Source organism: Neovison vison, chromosome 8 (genome assembly GCF_020171115.1).
Source record: "Neovison vison isolate M4711 chromosome 8, ASM_NN_V1, whole genome shotgun sequence".
Classification (NCBI taxonomy): domain Eukaryota; kingdom Metazoa; phylum Chordata; class Mammalia; order Carnivora; family Mustelidae; genus Neogale; species Neogale vison.
Window position 1 is genome coordinate 29,751,701 of NC_058098.1, and position 21,644 is coordinate 29,773,344.

Sequence of the window (21,644 nt, forward strand, 5' to 3'; positions counted from 1 at the left end):
TAGTAGAATGACAGTAATAGAGGATAAAATCAGTAAACTTGAGAACTGAACAATAGAGATTCCCCCAATCTAAACAATAGAGAGGAAATAGACTTGACAAAATGATCTGTGGGGCAAAAGATCTAACATTTGTAGAACTGGAGTCCGAGATAGGAATGAGAGTGGGGCTGAGAGTTTTAAAGAAGTAATGGCTGAAAATGTACCAAGTTTGGCAAAAGGAACCTGCAAATCCAAGAAATTGTGAGCCCCATACAAGAAAAGCTCAAATTCCCACCAAGATGCATCATAATTGGACTCTTGAAATCTAAATGTCTGAGATAGATACAAGGTTAATACACAGAATTCAGTTGCTTTCCTATATACCGGAATGAAGAAGTGGAATTTGGAATTAAAAACACAATACCATTTATATTAGCGCCGCCAAAAGTGAAATACTTAGGCATAGGTCTAGCAAAATGTGTAGAAGATCTATATGAGGAAAGCTATATAATCTAATGAACAAAATCAAAGAACTAAGTACATGGAGATATATTCCCTGCTCATGGGTGAGAAGGCTCAATATTGTCAAGATATCAGTTCTTCCCTTTTTCCCAACTTGATCTATACAATCAAATCCCAGTAAGTGATTTTGTCGATATTGACAAACTGATTGTAACAGAGGAAAAAAAAAAAAAAACCCAGAGTAGTCAGCACAATATTGAAGGAGAACAAAGTTGGACGACCAACACTACCTGACTTCAAGACTTACTATAAAGCTACAGTAATCAAGATAGTTGGTATTGGTGAAAGAATAGACAAATAGATCAAGTATATACTTACAAATAGAGAAGTATATACTTACCTAAATATGTTTAGTATATGTAATATGTATAAATATATACAGTATAAGTATATACTTAGGTTAAGTATATACGTATAGTATGTAAGTATATACTTATGTAAATATATACAGTATAAAAGCCTAGAAACCTAAGGGCCAAGAAGTCTTGAAAGCCAGAGCGAAATGTTGGGGAACACCCATTCAGATAACAGATTTCTCATCTGAAGCATGGGGGCCAGTGGAAACAGCACACTATTTCTCAGGTGTTGAAATTATACAACTGTCATTTGTGAATTCTGTATTCAGCAAAACTGTCCCTCAGGAATTAAAGGGAAATAAACGTTATCAGATGGTAGAAAATGAAAAGAATTTGTTACTAGCAGATCTTTCATTAAAGATTGGCTAAAGGAAGTTCTTTGAGCAGGAGAGAAATGATAGAAGAGTCAATTGTGTAGCATCAAGAAAAAAAAGGAACAATGGAGAGTCCTCCTGAGTGTTAGCAATCATATTTGATGACTGAATAAAAAATATAAAACTGGGGATGCCTGGGTGGCTCAGTCGGTTAAGCATTCGACTCTTGATTTCAGTTCAGGTCATGATCCTGGGGTCATATGATTGAGTCCCGTGTTGGGTTCCTTGCTCAGTGGGGTGTCTGCTTAAGATTCTCTTTCTCCCTCGCCCCTCTCTCTCTCAAATAAAGTTTTTAAAAACCATCTAATACTAAATATGATGATATTTTAAGTGGTGAAGATAGGGGCTCCTGCATGGATCAGTCAGGTGAGCATCCAGCTCTTGGTTTTGGCTGGGTTTGTCATCTTGGGGCTGTGGGGTCAAGCCCCACATCAGTCTCTAGGCTGGGCAGGAAGTTTGCTTGAGATTTCCCCATGAGCCGCTCCCCCCTCCCCCCAGTTCATGCATGTATTCTCTCTCAAATAAATAAATAAGATCTTTAAAAAAATAAAATGGTGAAGATCCAGGACCTAAATGGAAGTGGTAGAACATTATTACCAGTAGATTTTTCTAAGTCACATGTGTGTATTGTGGTGCCAATAGTAACTACGAAGAAAATACACAAAAAGATAAAAACAATATAAGTAAATCAAGATGGAATCTTAAAAAATGTTCAGATGACCCACAGAAAGACAAAAAGAGAGAAACAGAATGAGAACCAGAGAAAACAATATAAGGCAAATAATAGAATGGCTGACTTAAGCCTTAACATATCTGTAATTACTATAAATGTAATAATTACCTAAAATGGAAATGCAAATTGGATGAAAAAATGTGATCCAACTACATGCTGCTTATAGGAAAGTCACTTCAAATTCAACAACATATGTAGGTAGAAAGTAAAAGAATGAAAAACATATACCATGCTAGAATTAATTGAAAAAAAAGAAACGGTAGGAATGGTTATGCTAATAACTGACAGATTATGCTTTAGAGCAAAGAAAATTATAGAGATAAAAAGGAACATTGCCTAAAGATAAAATGACAGATTAAATGTTGCCAGGGGGTTAAGAATGTAAAGTGGTTGTTGGGTGGGGGGAGGATGTGGGAGGGAGCTGTATGGCTACATAGGGGCAGTATGAGGAATCCTTGTGCTGGGTCCATTTAGTATTTTGACTGGTGGTAGATGCATGAGCCTACACCGGTAACAGAATTGTGCAAAACTTAAACACACACACGTGAGTATAAGTAAAACTGTGGACATTTGAATAAGATTGACTTATCAACGTCAGTATTTTAGTTGTGATATTTTACTGTAGTTTTAAAAAATGTTACCATTTAGGAAACTTGGTCAAAGTATGTAAGGAATCACTCTGTATTATTTCTTATAACTGCATGCTTTCTTATATTGTGAATCTGTTATCTCAACTAAAATTTAAATTGTTAAAAAGAAACAGGTTCAGGGAGGCATGAAGACATGACAGCTAACTGCAGTGTTGGGTTCTGGCTTGGACAGAAAAAGGACATTAGTGGAGAGACAGAAGAGTCAGCCATTAGAATGATTAGAAATAGACTTTGAAATAAGTGATGGCTTTAAGAGTTTAAGCAATGTCAGTAAAGAGAAAATATAAAAAAGAATTAACAGAAACTGAAGATGCAGTAACTGATTTTAGGAATCTTAGATGCAGATGGAAAGAGAATTAACGAATAAGGTACGCTGGGAAAACATTCCTGTGCAGAAGCACTGAGAGACAGAGGGCTGAAAAATAGTCTGTCATTTGTGAACTTACTTGTGCTCTCTCTTTTTCACACATACACACAGTGGTTTTCCTTGAACCATTTGAGAGAGATCTATCTCATGGCTCTTGACCCTTTAAAATACGCCTGGGTGGCTCAGTTGGTTCAACTGCCTTCGGCTCAGGTCATGATCCCAGCGTCCTGGGGTCGAGTCCCACATCGGGCTCCTTGCTCGGCAGGGAGCCTGCTTCTCCCTCTGCCTCTGCCTGCCATTCTGTCTGCCTGTGCTCGCTCTCTCTCCCTCTCTCTCTGACAAATAAATAAAATCTTAAAAAAAAAATACTTTAGTGTGTGTTTTCTAAGGGTAGTGATCATTTTAAGAGACTTAATCTTAAGGTGGTATAGTTTTCGCCTTCAGTATGCTTAACATTGATATAGTACCTTTATCTAGTGTATTGTTTGTACTACATTTTGTCAGTTGACCTAGTAATGTCCTTTTATATTATTTGCTTCCGCCCCTTCCATTACCAGATCCAGTCTAGGTTTGGGTACTGCAACTAATTGTTATGTCTCTGTAGCCTGCTTTAATGTAGAACATGGGTCAGCAAATCTTTTCTGTAAAGAACTAGATAGTAAATACTTTCTGCTTTGTCTCTGTACAGTTACTTCTGCTCTTGTAACATGAAGTAGCCATTGACAATAAGTAAGCAAAAGGTCTTGGCTGTGTTCCAAAAAAATTTATTTACATGAACAATCAGCAGGCAGGATTTAGCCTAAGGACTATAATTTGCTGACTCTTGATGTAGAACATTTCTACTGCCTTTTCTTCCTTTTTAAAGAAAAATGATATTCACACTCTTTCATGGATAGATTCCCCCCCCCCCGTTTTAATCCAGTTCTTTATTTTGCTTTTGTTTCCTATTTCCTCATGGTTAGATTCAAATTATACATCCTTGGTCAGAATACTGCATAGGTGAAGATTGGCCCTTCTCAGGATCTCATACCTGGAGGTGTATGATACCTCTATTTCCCTTATTTTTTATATTAATTTTATTCTCCTGTTTGAGGTGTTGTCTGTCCCCCCACCCAACTATCTATTTTATTCCTCCTTGCAACTTATAAGCAATATGAGGAAACACCTTAAAACCGTGCATATAAACTGCTCCTCATTAGGTTTTCCTCCTGCTTTTTTAACATCCATGGATGTTAAAAATATCTTAACACTCCTCTCAGTAATTAATAGAATAAAGATTTTAAAAACACTTGTCCTAATTGACATACAGAGGATACTATACCATACAGTTACTGTGCTCTTCGAAATAATCATAAATCAAAAAGGAAATCACCCTGGGAATTTGAAATTTTGAGCTGAAAGATAATGAAAGTATTAAATATTAGAACTATGAGTACAACTAATGCAATGCTGAGAATGAAAGGGTTTTAAATGTATATACTAAATAAGAAGAAAGGGTGGAAGTCAGTGATCTGTTTCAACTCAAGAAAATACAAAAACTGCAAAAATATACTCAAAGTCATTAGAACAGAAAAAGCAAAATTGAGGGGAGCCTGGATGGTCGTAGAGATTATTTAAATAAAATATATATGTATGAAAGAAAAGAAAAAATTGAGGGACGCCTGGGTGGCTCAGTTGGTTAAGCAGCTGCCTTCGGCTCAGGTCATGATCCCAGCGTCCTGGGATCAAGTCCCACATCGGGCTCCTTGCTCGGCAGGGAGCCTGCTTCTCCCTCTGCCTCTGCCTGCCTCTCTGTCTGCCTGTGCTCGCTCTCTCTCCCTCTCTCTCTGACAAATAAATAAATAAAAAATCTTTAAAAAAGAAAAAATTGATAAGCTGCTGGAGAAATTGATAAAAAAACAAATTACCAATCAATAATAAGGAGGACATCATTATAGATCCTACATGCATTGGAAAAATCGTAGGATATTAGTTAATAAGTTTATTCCAATAAATTTGAAAAATTTAGATGAAATTGCAAACTCTAGTAAGACCAGCTTGCATAAAAGAGATCTCCAGGCCCAGAAGGTTTTACAAGTGAATTCTTCCAAACGTTTACAAGAGAAATGTCACCAATCTTAGACTCTCCTACAGATAGGAAAATAGGTGAAATTCCTTTCCTGTTCCAGATAATTTTGTTATCAAAACTTAACAAAAAGCAGGTCAGTTTAACTTACGAAGCTGTAAAACAGATTTAAAATATTTGCATACTGTATCCAGCAAAATATAAAAAGAATCATGATCAACTTGGGTTTATTTGAGAAATTCAGTGTCAATTTAATATTTGAAAATCAATATCATTCACAGAATTAATAGAATAAGGGAGAAAAAGCAAATGATCATTAGATACACAGTTTAAAAAAAACTAGAATTCAACACTTACTAATGTTAAAAATCTTTAGTAAACTAGGAATAGAAAGGTACTTCCTTAATCTGGTATTAAGTAAGGGTTTTACAAAGAACATATGGTGAAATACTGAAAGTTTTCCCCTGAGATTGAGAACAAGACCTCACCAGTTTTTACCAATCACCAGTTCTTTTCCATGTCATAACAGATCTTAACTAATTACAATAAGGCCAGAAAAATAATAAAGTCATAAATACTGGAAAGGAAAAAAATGAAAGTTTTTTTTTTTTTTTTGAACAGAGGATATGCTTGTATTATTCATAGTTTTTGCCTGGGATAACCAGGAGAATGATGGCGCTATCACAGAGATGAAATTATTAAAAATATATATAGGTAGTATTGAATGTTTTTCAATAGTATGAGATCAGTATGACTTCGTGCAGAGAAGCAGATTGAGGTGGAGCCCTGGGGCATTCCTATAACTAGAGGCTGACTGGGACATGAAGGTGGGCTTATCAGAGGGAACTGAGAAGAAGCTGTGAATTGAGAACGGGGGTGGGGGGTGGTGGTTTGGAAACCAAGTGAAGAAAGTATTTATTTATTTTAGAGATTTTATTTATTTATTTATTTTAGAGGTTTTATTTATTTATTTGACAGAGATCACAAGTAGGCAGAGAGGCAGGCAGAGAGAGATAGGAAGGGAGGCAGGTTCCCTGCTGAGCAGAGAGCCCGATATGGAGCTCGATCCCAGGACCCTGAGATCATGACCTGAGCCGAAGGCAGAGGCTTAACCTACTGAGCCACCCAGGCGCCCCAAAAAAGTATTTTAAGAAAGTGGGAGGCATTGGGTGCTGGGGTGGCTCACTCGGTTAAGTGTTGCCTTCTGTTCCCGTCATGGTCCCCAGTCCTGGGATCAAGCTTTATGCTCAGTGGGGAGCCTGCCTCTGCCTGCCATACACCCCTGCCCCCTGCTGCTTGTGCTCCCTCTCTCTCCCTAGCAAAAATAAAGAAAATATTTTTCTTTTCTTTTCTTTCTTTCTTTCTTTTTTTTTTTTTTTTTAAAGAAAGAGGTATCAACTATTTCAGAGGCTCATATACCTTAACTAAGGGGCTGGGGAAGTTAGGGTTAAAGCTAACTAGCTGAAATGGGGTAAGAAATTAGTAGGTTAGAGAGTTGTCAGTGAGAGTAGATAATTCTCAAGACTTGCTGTAAAAGCACAGAAGTGATAATAGCACAAGTGGAACCTAAGATGAAGGAAGTTTATTATTTTATTTTTTAAAAAAGCACCTGGGTGGCTCAGTGGGTTAAGCCGCTGCCTTCGGCTCAGGTCATGGTCCCGGGGTCCTGGGATCAAGTCCCGCATCGGGCTCTTTGCTGAGCGGAGAGTCTGCTTTCCTCTCTCTCTCTCTCTCTCTCTCTCTCTCTCTGCCTGCCTCTCTGCCTACTTGTGATCTCTGTCTGTCAAATAAATAAATAAAAAATCTTTAAAAAAAAAAGATTTTATTTATTTATTAGACAGAGATCACAAGTAGGCAGAGAGGCAGGCAGAGAGAGAGGGGGAAGCAGGCTCCCTGCTGAGCAGAGATCCTACGCGGGGCTCGATCCCAGGATCCTGGGATCATGACCTGAGTTTAAGGCAGAAGCTTTAACCCACTGAGCCACTCAGGCACCCTGAAAGTTTATTTTTTAAGGAGGAAATCCGAAAGCTCATCTCATGCTGATCCAGTAGAGAGAAGTGTGGGTTGGGGTTGGAATCAGGTTTGTTCTGCTGGTGCCCTTGATTGAGAAGAGAATTCTGGATCCAGGTAGAGGATTTAACCCTGAATGAATTTAGATAGTTTATCCGTTGTAACCAGGGGAAAGCACATGCATTTAGTAATGGGAAGAAGATGTAGTTCCCCTAATTTATTTCTTCTACCACTATCCACTTAGTGTCATTAAGATGCCAGGCACGCTTCTAGGCACTGGAAATAGAGAACAGAAGAGACAAAAATCTTTACCGTTATGAAGTTTACATTCCACTGGAGGAAAATACACATGAAATGAGTAAAGCAATCCACTGATCAGCAGTTGAAATTGGAAAGAGGGAAGAGGATTTGGGAAGTTGAAAGATAATAAGGCATTAAAATGAGCTGGCCAGGAAAATGGAAGGATCATTCTCCTATAATGCTGAGAACCTATTTGAGATGTGTGTTTATAAATGTGAAGTGAGACGAGTCAGCACAACGTTGTGTCTCTAGTTTTTTTTTTTTTTTTTAAGATTTTATTTATTTATTTGAGAGAGAGAGACAGTGAGAGAGAGCATGAGCGAGGAGAAGGTCAGAGAGCGAAGCAGACTCCCCATGGAGCTGGGAGCCTGATGTGGGACTCGATCCTGGGACTCCAGGATCACGCCCTGAGCCGAAGGCAGTCGTCCAACCAACTGAGCCACCCAGGCGTCCCACGTTGTGTCTCTAGTTTAAGCCAGCTACTTGGTTGCACAGAGTAAGCAGAGTTGGGTTCAACCAGGTTTGGAGTTTTGCTGTATGTGTAACTTCAACTTGCTAAGATGCCATTGAATGTAAAGTGCACCTTTATCTTGTGTACCACTAAGAAAGAAAAACCAGTTCCTTTAAACTGTGACATGCCATTGACTTTATAGTATATCCTGATTTCTGAACTATTAGGGGAAGATGCTCCATCAAAGAATTGGCAAAATTAGTGGTTGGGGTGGTTTTACTTGAAAGCAGCTGAAAATCCAAACATAAATGGATTTTAGCCAAGAGGGATATGAGGAACATGGCAGCCGCCTGATAAGAACATCGCAGCCTCAGTGAGTCTTGCTTCCCTGGCTCTCACAACTGCAAGCACTTTGCTTTTCTTGAACCAGCTTGCTGGGGGTACCTATAGGAAACTCTAGGATCTAGGATCTGTTGTGATCCTCCCAGACAGAGAACTGGTGTATAGCCGGTCCAGTGTAGCAAGGGACAGAGACTGTAAAGCTTCAGATCCTGGATGGTGTGATATATAGTAGATCTTCCTGACTGCCACAAGGTCAGTATGTTGCTAAGTCGATGGGGAGAATCTCACCAGAGCTTGAGACAAGGGGATTACTGGGAGACCTGGGAGCAGCAAAGATTCATTCCTTGATGATGGAAGTATAAGATGGTGTAACCACTTAGGAAACAATTATGGCAGTTTCTTTAAATCTGATATATCAGTTTTGGTCCAGTGATTTCACTTTTACTTATTTATCCAAGAGGAGTGTCCACACATGTCCACACAAAGGCTTGCACACTAGTGTTCTTAGCAGCTTTATTCATGTAACTACGTAATTCAAGTGTCCATCAGCAGGAGAATGAATAAACAAGCTGTGGTATATTCATGCAGTAGAATGCTACTCAGCAATGGGACGGAACCAACTACTGATACGCATCATACTGAGAAGCATCAGGCTGATCAAAAGAAGCAAGGCACAGGAGTGTCTCTGTACGCTTTTATTAAATCATGTTGTATAAAACTGGTCTGTAGTGATGGAAATAAGATCAGTGTTGGGAGAGATTAACTGCAAAGTGGTATGAAGGAACTTTTGGGGGTAACAGACCTGTCTTATGTGCTGTTTGGGAGGGTTCCACATGTATATACACTTGTCACAACTTTAGAAATTGTACATTTAAGGGACGCCTGGGTGGCTCAGTGGGTTAAGCCGCTGCCTTCTGCTCAGGTCATGATCTCAGAGTCCTGGGATCGAGTCCCGCATCGGGCTCTCTGCTCAGCAGGGAGCCTGCTTCCCTCTCTCTCTCTCTGCCTGCCTTTCTGCCTACTTGTGATTTCTCTCTGTCAAATAAATAAATAAAATCTTTAAAAAAAAAAAAGAAATTGTACATTTAAGATGCCATTTGTATATAAATTGCTCCTCTCTAAGATTGATTTAAAATTTTGGTTGGAAGGAAGCAAATCGGTATAGCAGTCACACGAAATGTGAAAAATTATATTATGCCCGTAAAACTGTCAGGCTAGGTTAAGAAACAAAACCTAACCATGTCCTGTTTAGAAAAAAGAAACTTTTGAAAATTTGATGAGGAAATATGAAAAATAAAGAATTGAATAAAGATCTATGGCCCAGGAAGATAACAGCAAAAAATCAGTAATTATAATAATAGACAAGATGAAACCTGAACATCAAACTATATAAATGGTTATTTTCATGATAAAGGGGACAGTTTATGACAGTCTAAAAGTTATAAACTTATTTGGCTAAATAGCTAAGTAAGGCAAAAATAACATGGTAAATGTGTCATGGTGTGGGATTTCAATACACCTTTCTCAGAAATAGGTCTAGTAGGTAATGGGAGAATATGAGGGAGTTGAATAGTGCATTCAATAAACTGAATTTACACATGAATCAGTACTGATTCACATTCCTATGATAGATTGTCTTTTTTTTTTTTTTAATGTCTGAGGAACTTTGATCAAAGTTTATCGATGTCCAACACACTTGACTACAAAGAAAATCTAAACAGGTGAGAAAAGTTGAGGTTTGTGGGTTTTTTTTTTTTAATAGGCCACTTTGCTTGGTAATAATACCAATGTACTTTAATAATAATTAAAAAGAAATAATAATAAGGTGGCTCCTTTGAAACCCGCCTCTTATGGAGGGTTCCCCTATTTTTCCTGTATGTTTGTAGTGCAGAATCACCCCCAGTGTATTCTTGAATTGGAAACTTGGTAGAAGCAAGGACTTACTAATTCTCTGTATCTGGTTTCCTATTGTTGAAGAGTCTTTCTGTTTCAATCAGATGCCTTTGTGTGACTGCTGGTGAAGTGAGCACAGGCAGTACCAGTGTGTGTACCTGCATCACCAGTGATAATATAAAACTTGACCTGAAAGTGTAGTTGATACTTTCAATAAACACTCGATTGGCCATTCACTAGAACACAGAGAATTTCACGTTAACAGTGTAAAAGAAACAAGAATATCTAATATGGGGGGTGGGGAGGGGACATGGAGAAGAGCATGCTCTCACGTCCTGCTCGTGCAAATGTAAATTGTTACAGCCATTTTGGAAGTAATTTGGCAGCTTGGCTAACAATTAAAATTCATCTTCCTTTGGCCCAGTAATCCTCCTCCTAAGATTCTATTCTTAGAAATTAAAGCACAAGTAAGGCCATATGTATAGAGATATTTATTGCAGCAATGTGCATAATGCCAGCTGACTGAAAACAAAATGAATGTTATTAGGAGAAAGGCAGAAAAAAATGCTATCCCAGTAGGTTAGAAGATAATGCGCCATGGAAAAAATGAATGGAGACTCATACCTGTTTTGTTGAAGAGATTCTCCCAGAGTTTTGTTGGCGTGAGAAAAAGGAAGATGCAGAAAAGTTTGCATAATTGTGTAGCCAAATATTAATTGAAGAGAGCTGTGCATATATCATGGGCTCATAAGTATGAAGAAAACTAGTTAGGAATGCTTACGAGGTGGTTAAATGTTTATCTTAGTGTAGGGTGGGTGGGAGTACTTGGGGAGAGAAGTTACAAAGGGAGAATTGTCCTTCAGTTGACAAAAGGCTATCTGTGATCGTAACTATTCGTTATTTGTAAAATTATATAAATGCTAGATTTAAAGATACTCAGTGAATATTTAAAATTAAAACGATCTATTTCTTTTCTAAAAGTGATGCTGATTTGCCAAGGCCTGAGTATGTCTATGTATGTGAAATACATAGAAACTCTTGGGAGCAAAAAAAGCGTAGTAAAAAACCAGAAAACTTTCTGAGCTAGAAGAGCCTAAATTGTGTCCACACACACATACACAATGAACCAGTAACCAGTGGGAACTGTATTAGCCCATAAACCTGGAGAGGCCTCTGTGGTTGGTTGGTTGGTACTGCTCTTCATGGACCTTTGCATTCCTTTGGTTTATCATTCTTGGTGTTGCCTTTGTGTTCAACCCCGTAGCATGATGGCTGTGTTGCTGAGATGGAGTTTGGGGCACAAATTGGTTATAACACCTATGAGAGGAAGGGGCAGGAAGCAGAATTGGGTAAAGGAAGAAGTTGAACTTCAATTCAGGCCTGACAAAGGGGAGCTTAGAGCAAAGGATTGTGTGTCAGAGTTGTTTAGTGTTGGATTGAAATGTTCCAGCCTTTCTACCCTCTCTGGTTTGAGCTGCCCTGGGCCAGGCATGACTTGGGGCAAGGCAACTCCTGAAGAAACTGACACTGGGAGGCTGCCTGTTGATGAGGCAGGGAGATTAATGTGATATATCTCCCGGTCTTCCACAGTGTCTTTCTTAAGAATGAAAAAATAGTTCCTGGAAGCTCTCCATCAAGACTTGCCCTCACATCCAAGTATTAGATTACATGCTGTGACAGAGACTAGCAGTGACCTTTTTGGCCCCTGTCCCCTTTGCTAGTAAAGGGAGTCCTGATTTTTCATTGAGTACACGGTCATCTGGAATAATGGCTACATTTCCCAGCCTCCCTCTCCATTTATTTTTATTTATTTTTTTTAAAGATTTTATTTATTTATCAGAGAGAGAGAGGGAGAGAGAGCGAGCACAGGCAGACAGAATGGCAGGCAAAGGCAGAGGGAGAAGCAGGCTCCCTGCTGCGAGCAAGGAGCCGGATGTGGGACTCGATCCCAGGACGCTGGGATCATGACCTGAGCCGAAGGCAGCTGCTCAACCAACTGAGCCACCCAGGCGTCCCTCCCTCTCCATTTAGATATGTCAGTAACTTTTGGCTGAGGGGATGTAAGTTGAATTGTCCTATTTGACTTGGAGGGGATGTGCATCTTGTTTTCTTTTCCTTCCTGCTGGGTAGAATGTGGAAATAAAAGCTGGAGTTTGAGCAGCTGTCTTGGATTATTAGGTGGAAGCCACATGTTGAGGATGACAGGGCAACAAGATAGAAGAGCATTAGGTCCCTGTCTATAACCTATTGGTTATAGAATTCCCTTATGTGCTCTGTATTTCTTTGGACTTTATATCTTGGTTAAGCCATTACAATTTACATTTTTCTGTCAGTTGGGCTAGAACCTAATCTTAACTGATACACATTTCTAGTCAGTTATTGGCAGGGAACACACAACACCATGATTGGCTCAGACTAACAATTTGGGGGTAAAATGGATATTGGGAATAAGTCATGGAAATACCAATATCCAGGTAAGTATGGCAGAGGGAGAGAAGGGGAAAGAAGCCAAGGGATTTGCAGGTGATGATAATTGTGACGGATCATGGAATCTTAACTAGGTAAGGGGAAAGTCAAGTGTGTGGGTTGTGAGTGATGAACAGGAAGAAATCAGTGGATTGGAGTTCCCCATAGGGCTGATGACTTCCTGGAAAAGGGGAAATGAACTTGAGACAAAAGATATGGTGGCCATAGCATAGGATGCCTAAAATGAAGATTTTGGTGCTTTTGCTCTCACAAATAATGGCGAGGCCCAGAGGAGTGGATGGCTCATTTGGGGTGGAGGAAAAGACCGTTAATGGTGAAGTTAAGAAACGGAGAGCTGGAGTTCTGATTGAAACATCTTGAATGTTGATGTAGTTGAATGGAAGGCAGTGAGCTAGATGCTAGTATCAGTGGGTGAGAAGGAGTAACTGGGATGCCAGTAGTTAACTCAGAAAGTAGGGGAGGCAGATCCAGAGGAGAACATCTATTTCAGAAAGGCTGACACTGGTGATGGAAGAGGGAGGAAAAATCATCTAGAAACAGCAGTGAGGAAGGAAATAGCATCCTTCTTAAATATTAAAAAGTTATATATAGCAAAAGATAACAGACACAAAATATAAAGAAAAAAGTAAACTGAGAAAATATATTTATAGTATATTTAACATGCAGATGGGAGCTCCTTAATATAAAAAGAGCTCCTAAACATTAATTTGAAAAAGACAACTTGGTAGCAGAGTGGGCGCAGAATATGGAATTTTAATTCACAAAGGAGGAAATGCAAATGACCAAAACATATGAGAAGATATTCAAGCTTCAGGGTTAGTAGCAGTCCAAACATTAATGAGATATGAGGATATGCCTATCATATTGGCAAGACCTAAAAATACTGACAAACTTCAGACTTGGCAGGAGTGAGGGAAGACAGGTTCTGGAGGACACTGCTCATGGGGTGTGGTAGATTGCTTTCAGAAGAAGATGAGTGTGATGGGTCCATTATGTGTTGTAGCTTGATGTGCTTGCCCATCTCAGTTGTGTTCCCCACAGTGTTACTGTCTTAGATACAGTTGTACCTGTAACTGTGTGATCTTACTTTTTAAAAACCAACTCATATTTATAAGTAAGTTCTTGTAGCCATTTTCATGGTACAAAGTATGGATTTCTTGTTGCAGCTAGAAAGATTTAGGTATGTTTTTGCTTATTCCTGTTAGTTTTAGTGTATTTGTACCCCCTTTTCTTAAGTTTATGGCAAGTATTCTTTTCACCCGGATTAGTATACTCTGACTATAACTATCCAGTGATTCTCTTCTGGTTATGCATTAATGTACCACTATGTTTAACTTTTAAGAAAGATATTGATATGTGAAATTTTGATGGACCTAAGTGTTTTTTTTTTTAATTTGCATTACAGACTAACTGGATCTTCAGGGTTTGTGACAGATGGACCTGGAAATTATAAATATAAAACGAAGTGCACATGGCTCATTGAAGGACAGTAAGTAGTAATGCCTGTTTTATTTTCCAAGCTCAGTGTGTTATTACTTTTTTTTATAAGCAAAATTAACAATCTGTAAAATAAAGTATTTAAAATGTATTTTATTTGATAACTTTTCATCTGACAAGCGAATTTATTTTTCTTCATCTTCATTGTTAATCTGAAAAAAAGTTTTGTGTCAATTTAAAGCCGTGAATGAATTGTTCATACCAGAAATTTGTATATTCAATTATAATGATTAAAACTTGAATATTTGAAATGGTTTACTTAAAGCAGTAGACAATTACAGTATTATAACATTTTTGTAAGTGCCAATTTTTATTGTGGGCAGGAAAATAAAAATAACTGTTACAGTTCAAATGGCTTCTTCTCTGGGCCTCCTATACCTTCCAGCTCTTGCCTTTTCCTTCTTCTCTCGTGGCATTTTTTTTTTTTTTTAAAGTAGGATCCATGCTGGACATGGAGCCCAATGTGGGGCTTGAGCTTGTGACTCTGAGATCAAGACCTGAGCCAGAATCAAGAATCAGTTACTTATTTGGCCGAGCCACCCCAGGCACCTCTCTTTATGGCAGATCTTTAAAGCAATGTTTCTCAAACTTTGTGGTCTTAGGACCCCTTTACGTTCTTAAATTTTGAGATTTCCAAATAATTTTTGTTTGTATGGATTTTATCTATGTTTATTATTATTATTATAAATTAATATTAAAGAAATTCTTCATTAAATCGTTTAAAAACCTACTACATGTCAGCCCATGTGACATTTCTATGAAAAAGTAAACCGTATATTTTTAAAAAAAAATCAGTGAAAAGAATGGTATTGTTTTACATTTTTATAAAATTTCTTCTGTGGCTCGATAGAAGATAGCTAGATTATTATATTTTTTTCTGCATTCACTTTGTTACAGTATGTTATTGTGGATGAAGTATGTGAAGAAAATTAGTCTTGAATATGTAGTAGAAAAAGGAAGGAGATTTTGATAACCCTTTTAAATATTTTTGGATGGTCTCTTTTGATACACCATCAAACATCAAAGCTTGACAAGTGGTAATTTCTTTAAAGTGAATTGCAGTGTGGAATCTGAAACAGTGTTCAATGTTCATGAACTTTGGGAACTTAAGTTAAAATCTGTTGGTTTTCTTATGCTCTGGAATGGCTCTTTAACCCTTGGATGGTTCTGGAGCAGAACATATGGGTTATTTGGAAACTCGTAGTTCTCTGAATTATGCAGATCTTTTAAATTTTGATATATTTCATGACATAACATGAAAAGAAATCACTTGGTTAACATCACCATTAATCTCACTGGAAAGTTTGAAGCACTGGGAAGTTGCATCTGGGTGGCAGATGCAAATTTTCCATAAATTGCTTGAAAGCTTACATTTTATCTTTTTTTTTTTTTTTTAAGATTTTATTTATTTATTTGACAGAGAGAGATCACAAGTAGGCAGAGAGGCAGGCAGAGAGAGAGAGAGAGGAGGAAGCAGGCTCCCTGCTGACAGAGAGCCCGATGCGGGACTCGATCCCAGGACCCTGAGATCATGACCTGAGCCGAAGGCAGCGGCTTAACCCACTGAGCCACCCAGGCGCCCCTACATTTTATCTTTGGTACCAAATACTGTCAGTTGTTTTCTTTGAAGTGACAGACTTGCTTTGTTCATTTTTTTTAGAAAAGTATCTACCAGATATACAAGTCTGAGTAACCATAGTTTGTTAGTTCTTTTTTTTTTTTTTTTAAGATTTTATTTATTTATTTGACAGAGATCACAAGTAGAGAGGCAGGCAGAAAGAGAGGTAGAAGCAGGCTCCCCGCTGAGCAGAGATCCTGATATGGGGCTCGATTCCAGGACCCTGGGATCATGACCTGAGCTGAAGGCAGAGGCTTTAAACCACTGAGCCACCTAGGCACCCTGTTAGTTGTTCTTTTAAGTAAAAATGATAGATGGCGTTCGGGGAAAAAGAGCAATTGGTTCAGCTCACCACCCAAACGATTACAAGAGTGATTTTCCTTGAGACCACTGTCCTGTGCTGGGCTGTAGAAGTGCTTTTTCCGTACTTCCTGTCCTGTCCTTTTAAATATTCAAAAGTTGTGTACTCGTGGTTCAAGACAATGACATTAGTCATTTTTACCGCTTAATATAGATACCCTTACACAAAACCCATTTTTCCTTTTTCTGTGAGCGTGTAGTGGTGAAGAGTAACAGGGATTACTGGTCCAGTTTGGTGCTTCTGCCTCGCTCTGTCCCAAGGTGCTGGCAGTATCTTTCTCCCCGCCTCGCTCCGCACCTAGTAAATACCAACGTGCTGATAAAGGCACATGATATTTTAGGATTATCATGAACATAGATTTGACCTCCTAGACCGCCTCAAAGAGTCTCAGGGCCCCTCCCAGCATCGCGAGGCCCACAGCTCCAGAACTGCTGCTTTAAGGAGTTGTTTGCCCCTATGCTTTCTGTCAGTTCATTCCGATCTGATGTCCTTCTGTAGCAGTCCTCTGAAGGTGCTTCTGGTTGGTCCTCCTCAGCCTAAGGGGTGCTCCTGGTTGGTCCTTCTCAGCCTAAGGAAAACCTTTAACTCCTCTTTCCCCTTATCCCCATATTCAGCCTGTCAGTAAGTTCTGCCCGTTTTCCCTCTAGAATGCCTTCCCAGTCCATCTACCTTCTCCTTTTCATCTTCATCTCTGCCATTGCAAGACACAACCATCCTGTCTTTCCTGGGCCACCGTGATAGCCTTGAAATTGGCCTCCCGGCTTTTGCTGTTGCACCTTGCCCATCTCTCACTTCTCATCTCGTGTGGTGTCCTCTGTTTTCTATGTTGCAGACACACTGATTTTTTTCATGTTGCTTGGACACATCAACCTCTTTCTCACTCGGATTTAAGACTGTACTTCCCTGTGTCCGAAACATGGTTCCCTATCCGTCTCACATGGCTTATCTATTGTTCTCAAATCTTCTAGAGGTTTCTGGGGGTAATTCCCTACCATCTGTTGTACACATCACATTCCTTTCATGTCTTCACAGGAGCCATCATCAGTTGAGTTAACTTGTTTATGAACTTACTTATTTGTTTGCTTAGAGATGTTAGCTAGATGAGTGTGGAGTAGAGGGAAGGCCTAAGGCTGGAGACATATAATTGGGCATCGCCAGGATATAAACAGTGTTGATATTACCAAGAGGTTTTTGAGTGGAGTGTTTGGGTGGAAGCCAGGTTTGAGAGCAAAGAGGGTGAGTGGGATGTGAGGAAACAGAGAAAGCAAAGTCTTGTGTGGAGGTTCACTGTCTTCAGCAGAGAGAGGTAATAGCTGGAAGGAGAGTTGAGATTTGACATTTTTATGTTTTGTTATTTTTGGTAAAATACGTGATACTTAAAGAGATTAAAATGAGGATGTGGAAAGTTCCAGATGAGAGGGAGATGTGGGGTGTTTGAAAGATGGACAGAGGAGTGGGTGGATGTATCTGTTTTAGAAAATGGGGAATTGGGAGATTTTTGTCTGGGTGCTGAGCTTAAGCAGGGAGGTGGCACCAAATAGTTTGAAATAGTAATTGGGAGTGAGCAGCAGTTGTGGAGAAGGAGAGAGAGAATGAGTAGTGGCATTGCTGGCAGAATTGAAGTACCGGTTGGAAGTTGGTAAGCTGTGACCTGTCCTGAAACCAGCCTACCTAGTGGTCTTGAGGACCTCTAGAGGACCAGTGATAGGCTTAGTTTTCTTTGCATTTAATCTCAGTCAAAGAGGATAACCGGTGTCCTCTAGACCAGGCCTTGGCCAGGTAGTTGTATGAAAAGGCAGAAGGGTAGGCAAGTATAGAGAACTGGCAGTTGTGTTTGTGAAATGATGTGGTGTGGAATCTGAAGTTGGGTAAGGAAGGAAGTGCAGAAACGGAAGGGCTAATGGGTTGGTTCACAACCTGTTTAAAAACAGCCACTGTAGGGGTGCCTGGGTGGCTCAGTGGGTTAAGCCTCTGCCCTTGGCTCGGGGTCCTGAGATTGAGCCCCACGTCCAGTTCTCTGCTCAGTGGGGAGCCTGCTTCCTCCTCTCTCTCTGCTTGCCTCTCTGCCTGCTTGTGATCTCTGTCAAATAAATAAATAAATAAAAATATTTTGAAAAAACACAAAAAACCAGTCACTGTACAGACTGTAAGGCCCAGAGAGGCATAGGTCAGGGTGATTTTATTTACCATCGTGTGCTTCGTGGTCTCTTGCCCACAGTAAGTAGGAAATAAATCTTCGACATATGAAGGAATGTCATTTATCTACTATTCATTTCTTCTCTCCCTGTAAGTTCCTTAAAAATCGATCTTTCTCTAGTTTCTTCTCAAATGTTTTATAGTTATGATGATTATTATAAACTGCCTCTCTTGTTCTTTTCAGGCCAAATAGAATAATGAGACTCCGTTTCAATCATTTTGCTACAGAGTGTAGTTGGGACCATTTATATGTTTATGATGGAGACTCAATTTATGCACCACTAGTTGCTGCCTTTAGGTAAGTTTCGTCACATAAGTAATAGTTAATCATTATTTGATTTCTGAATTCAGACTTACCTCCTAGATTGTAAACTCTTATGGTCACTTACCACCTTTATTTCATGGAGAAGGTGCTAGTTCTGGAGTCCTCTGTCACTTGTGCTCTAGGCCTGACTTGGTTTCCTGTAGCCACTGGGTAAGTTTCTGGGCTGAGTATTGGACCTCTTGTTTCAGTTTCCTCATCTATAAAATTGTGGCAGTCGTATCAAGTTTACTCACTTCTTATGGTGGTGGTGCAGTTTACATTTAAAAAATGTTTTGTGAGTAATATATTGGATATTATTTCTGTGAAAAATTTGGAGCATGAACCAGTCACCTTGATCCTTGGGGTCCTCATCACATAGGCCTTTCAGGAGTTATTTGTTGAATTCGATCAAGTGTGTGTGTGTGTGTGTATTTATGTATATGCATTAATATGGCCGAGGAGGACTTTTTGGAAGAATACACAGAAAATGAAGAGTAACCTGTGGGAAGAGAGGAAAATGCCGATTATGGTTTTTTTTTTGGACAAGTGTTTTCTTGATTAGTAGTTAAATGAAACAGCTTAACAATAACTATATGGAGTGTTCTCTGTTGTTTTGGCATTTTCATTTTTATTAACAGTAAGTAGCTTTGCTGTTTATTATGTTTTTGACTGCATGGGAATTCAAAACCATCCATTTTTCTTCCTTTTACTTGATAAAGAATTTATAAAATGTATTTTTCTATATATGGCTATAGAGAGCCATAGCTGTCATTTTTTTCATCTGCAGCTGACTTTCCAGATTTCTTCTGACATTTTATTTCCCTGACTTTAAAAAGATATCAATTCAACAAATATTTTTTGTATTCCTCACGTGGGGTTAGTCTTGACGTTTCTTATCAGTGAGGAGGTAACAGAGAATAAACAGTACACAGCGGCCCAAGGACACAGGAAATCAGGGGACTAATGTGCCTTGATATTTCCTCCACTTCCTTCGGTTTAGAATTCTCTCCATCGTATCTTTAAACTAAGAACCAAGGTCATTTTCTGGGTCTCAGAGGTTCACCAATAGAGCCAAAGAATAGGGTAGATAGGCCGTGCTAAGCAGTAAAATGTCATCATCCAAGTGTGGGGAGTACATACTTTTACGCCAGAATTTGAAGCATACCTTGGGTTATGTCAAGAGGCACCCCAAACTTCAATAAGCATGAAAACTGTCTATAATAGGATGTTTCCATGATAACACTTACTGGGAGTTCTGGGGGTTCACTCAACACTGAGTTGATGACTCAGAATTCCTGGAGTCCCTATTATGTGCCGGGCACTCTGACTCAGCTTGCCAGTGGCCCTTGTGGGAACTTCAGCCAAGCAGGTGCATCGCCTTGTGGCTCCCCTGGACTGTATAGCTGATGAGCACACACGTGAAGCAACAGCAGCAACAAAGCAAGCAGGAGGCTGTAATTTTTCAGGTCAGTGACTTCTGAGAGAAGGCAAAGTATATGTACAAATACCTGGAAGGGTTTTATGGTTCTCTATAAAAGCTCATTAACTAATAATATAAATTAACACATGGATTATTTTAAAATTTAAACTAATAACATATTTAGTTTGAAGTTTCTGAAATAACAGTGAACAAATATGTGTTCGAATATTGAAATTTGCCTGCAACATGAAACCCCTAGAAGCAGTGATGTGCAAAACACCTTGAAAACCACTGTTGAAGCTATGAGGGACTGGCACAAGATGGGGGCTGAGGAGGGCTGTTGGGTCAGGAGAGCTTTGGGGGGAAGAATCAACCCCATGGTGACCTGCAGGCAGAGGAGGAGGCCGAGTGGTGGGAGCCTGTGGGCACAAGGCCCAGCTAATGAGAACCCGTGGGATTCCGAAGGTGGGGACTGTGGATGTCATTTCTGCCCAAGTCTCTCTGTCAACTCAGAGCAACTCAATGTGCTCTAGTTCTCAGTTTCTGCTGCCTCAGGTCCCAGTGCTCTACTGTGCTTTCTCTGAACTCCAAAGTTCCATTTGATTCTGAACTGGCTGATGGCCTTTATCTTTGACATATTGAAGTTCTGAATAAAATTTGTGTATCAGACCAGGTTCCGTTAGCAGACAGATCTGAGAGCCGCGGGGGCGGCAGGATTCTTCCAGCTCTACCACATTCTGTCTGTGGGACACCGACTTTCACAGATGTGTCAACAGAGCACCTCTGTGAACAGCCCCTCTGCTAGGGGGTGTCGCAGAGTGGGGAGTGGTGGTGGAGCGGGGAGAAGAGATTTCTCTTCTGAGAACTTTCTTCATCAGAACATTATTCTTTGGAGAGTTGGTGGTTTTTTCTGGCTGGGGGGAGGCATCTATTGATAGGGCAATTGTTGAGACTGTGACAGAGAGCTATTAGAAGAGCTTCATGAGATCAGGAATCCATCAGTTGTCCGGCATTCTGCTGACCCGGCCGTGGTCAGACCATGGCACACAGAGAAGCCGTCAAAGGCAGGTACCTCGCAGGTTCGTGGATCTTTCCACCGGGACCTAACCCTAACCCCAGCCCTGTCGCCAGACTCTGAGCTTGAACTTGAAGAATTTGGCTTCCCTTCCCCATCTCCCTGCCCCCAGGGGGCATCTCATCTTGCAAGGAGACAGGTGTGTCAAAGCTAGTGTTGCCAGGTGTAGTTGCTGAAGGCAGGGTGTGCCCCAGGTGTGTTCAGAGAACCCAATTCTGCCTGGCACCATTCTACTGAATCAAGAAAATATCTTTGAACGGTGGTTTTCAAAAATTGTTCTGAACAGAGGTTTAAAATATAAGATTATACTGAACCCCAGGGCAGGCAGTTCTTGATTGGCTCAAGCTGAACATGTGGCTGCCCCCTAAGCCTTGGCTGAGTGTATTTATCTACCTGGGGGTAGGAGAGGGGGAGGGAGGTGGGAGGCTGCTCGTGGTGACAGTTGAATGGCACGCCTGCAGCATCGCTTTCTCACCCACGCACTTTCCATCGCCTTGTGTGCTGGGCTGAGGCTGTTTGTATTTATTTACCCTGTAGAAGTTTATTTTTGTCATAAACGGGTTGTTTTATTTTCACTGGGAGAAAGTGGCACATTCCAAAGCTGTCACAATGTCAGGTTTTCAAAGTGAAAAGAAGCCAGTGCC

The 21,644-nt window shown here is 39.9% G+C and overlaps 1 protein-coding gene across 2 annotated transcripts in view; it reads left to right on the forward strand.

Annotated features, from left to right (window-relative positions):
- The window catches only part of ATRN (attractin), a 151,183-nt gene that overhangs the window by 24,103 nt on the left and 105,436 nt on the right, over positions 1 to 21,644 (forward strand). For both annotated transcript variants that reach the window (XM_044263364.1, XM_044263365.1), the window contains exons 2-3: positions 13,935 to 14,018; positions 18,386 to 18,499. In XM_044263364.1, the coding sequence (XP_044119299.1) occupies positions 13,935 to 14,018; positions 18,386 to 18,499 (198 nt within the window). The remainder of the gene's footprint in view (positions 1 to 13,934; positions 14,019 to 18,385; positions 18,500 to 21,644) is intronic.